This window comes from Otolemur garnettii, unplaced genomic scaffold (genome assembly GCF_000181295.1).
Source record: "Otolemur garnettii isolate 467f Iridium unplaced genomic scaffold, OtoGar3 scaffold00043, whole genome shotgun sequence".
Lineage (NCBI taxonomy): Eukaryota > Metazoa > Chordata > Mammalia > Primates > Galagidae > Otolemur > Otolemur garnettii.
The window spans coordinates 3490891-3493374 of record NW_003852438.1 but is presented as its reverse complement, the minus strand read 5'-3'; the positions used below and the strand labels follow the sequence as shown (position 1 = coordinate 3493374).

The 2484-nt window shown below is 42.8% G+C and overlaps 1 protein-coding gene across 1 annotated transcript in view; it reads right to left on the bottom strand.

Annotated features, from left to right (window-relative positions):
- SLC25A30 (solute carrier family 25 member 30) overlaps positions 1-2484 on the bottom strand; it is a 17016-nt gene that overhangs the window by 9712 nt on the left and 4820 nt on the right. Inside the window, exons 3-4 of the mRNA XM_003790357.3 lie at positions 1273-1367; positions 261-346 (exon numbers count right to left, since the gene is read on the bottom strand). Of these exons, the coding sequence (XP_003790405.1) occupies positions 261-346; positions 1273-1367 (181 nt within the window). The remainder of the gene's footprint in view (positions 1-260; positions 347-1272; positions 1368-2484) is intronic.

Below are 2484 nucleotides of genomic sequence, written 5' to 3'. Positions count from 1 at the left end.
GCCTGTAGTCTCAGCTACTTGGGAGGCTGAGGCAGGAGACTCGCTTGAGCCCAGGAGTTGGAGGTTGCTGTGAACGTGATGCCATAGCACTCTACCCAGGGGGACAGCTTGAGGCTTCGTCTCAAAAAAGAGTTGTCATGGCACTTAACTTATAAACAGATTCATGGTACATTCGCAGATTTTTCATAATCTGAATGTTGTTCTCAACAAGCAAATGTGAAATGCGCCTATGCCTATAAGATGTGGACAGTACAACTTACTTTCAAAACATCAGTTGGATTAGCAATGGTTGAGGATATGACTCCAGAGAGAATTCCACATATGACATTTATTGGTAAGGTTTCATCTGTAAATAATGACATATTATTTGACTTTTCATATAGAGAGCTCTTCCTGTGAATAATTCAAAAATAGGTATAACTCACTGACACATCACTTGTTCACCATAAGCTAAATCTATGCTTCGTGTGTTAAGTAATTCTAAAAGGATCAGGAATTTTGCTGGCTAAGGGATTTTGCTTAGCAAATTTCTTATCTAAAAAGGAATGTGAATCATCATGCAAAGTGATCTATCAGTTCGCTTTTGTGTATAAATGTAGACTATCTTGATTAAGAGGAGGTATCTGTGAGGAGAATATAAAAGATACAGTCCCATGACATAGCCTGGAGGCTGATTTGGCACAGAAAGTTTGTAAGTACATTGTACACATTTAGTTTGAATACTTCAGTATTTCCAAAGCATCTTAGCTCTTGTTCTCACAAAACACTGGCAGGTGCCTATCCACTGTAAAAAAGAAATAGGTTTATGGAACGAACCAGCCACAGAGTATCAGAGTCCAACTTATTTATTTATTTTTTGTCTTTTTTTAAAATTATACTACATTTTTACCGTAAGAATTCCGAGCTCTTAATACTAAGAAATGTATTCACTGCTTTCCTAAAAAACAGATGATAACTCATATGATTTTAGAAAATGTTAAGTTGGATATAAAGGAAACAACATATCCTCTAGCCCAGGCATTTCAGAGTTGAAGACAACTAGTTAACATGTTTGTGGAGATGGTTCCTCTTAACAGTTACTCCCTGCAGTTCAGCTGATAACTTACTTGCTCTAAGCACAATTTGTTTAGACTTTCTATCCTGAGTTCTCCTTAACAGTAGTCAAGTCACAAATAAGCTGAAGAAACTCTGCTCCAAAACCACTTGAACACAAAGACAGACAACCCCACAACCCCCAACCCGGTCCACAGTGGAAAAAGAGTCCCCACCCACCTTCTGGACGTTCAACGAATAGTCGCTTCAAGCTCTGGTAAGTGCCTATCTTGATGGTGCCATAGGATGCCTGGCGTAACATTGCAGGGGCAATCCTGTCAATGCAAAGCACAAAGGGACAAAAGCAATCTAAAAATCACTTTACCACCTCTAAAAGACCCAAACATAGGGTGCCTTCCATAATCAAACTACAAACTCTAAAATGGTTTGTTAGGCTGGGCCAGGTGGCTCATGCCTGTAATCCTAGCACTCTGGGAGGCCAAGGTGGGTGGATTGCCTGAGGTCACAGGTTCCAGCCCAGCCTGAGCCAGAGATAGAGCAAGACCTCATCTCCAAAAATAGCCAGGCATTGTGGCAGGCCTTTGTAGTCCCAGCTACTTGGAAGGCTGAGGCAAGGGGGGAGGGGGGAACTTAACTTGGGCTAACTCTCTTAAGCCCAAGGGTTTGAGGTTGCTGTGACACAACAGCATTCTACCCAGGGTGACAGTTTGAGACTCTGTCTCAAAAAAAAAAAAATTAAATTAAAAAATAAAATAAAATGATTCCTTAAAGTTCAAAATTATACAAAAATCCAAGTGAATTTGTGCCAATTATTAGTTTACAAAGTGAAAGCTCAGCTTGTCATATTTACCTTCAGGGAAAATGTACGAGAACATGGATGGAGTTCCACTTGTTCCTTCCTGCTAAAATGCCAGTGCTTTCCTTTCTCAGTACAAAGCGCCTGGCCTCACCTAGGCCTCACGCAGGAATCTGAAATCCTTCCACCACTGCTCTGGAGCTCACCTCCCACCTCTTTGGGGGCCAGTTATTTCCTCTCCCTGTAAGTTTTCCCACCATAATACTGCAACAAGTTCAAGACAATCCCAGGAAAAACAAACCAACTTTCCCCCATCCTATGTTCCCCTCCGGCTATCCTCCCCTACCCATGACACCCTGTGGCACAAACACTCCTTAGCTCTCTTCCTACAGGTCCCACTTCCTTCCTGAATTGCAGGCTGGGTACCTGCTACCCTCTCCCTCAAAACTCCCCGCCCCAAGGTGACTGAAGACATCTCTGTTGCTGAGTTAAATCCTTTCCCAGGAGGCTCTTGTAAATCTCTGCAGGGTTTGCAGCTGTCCATCCTCTGTCTTACCTGTGCTGTCTCCCTCCTGATCTGCCGTAACAGCATCGCTGCTGTCCACCCTCTGTCCTACCTGTGCTGTCTCCCTCCT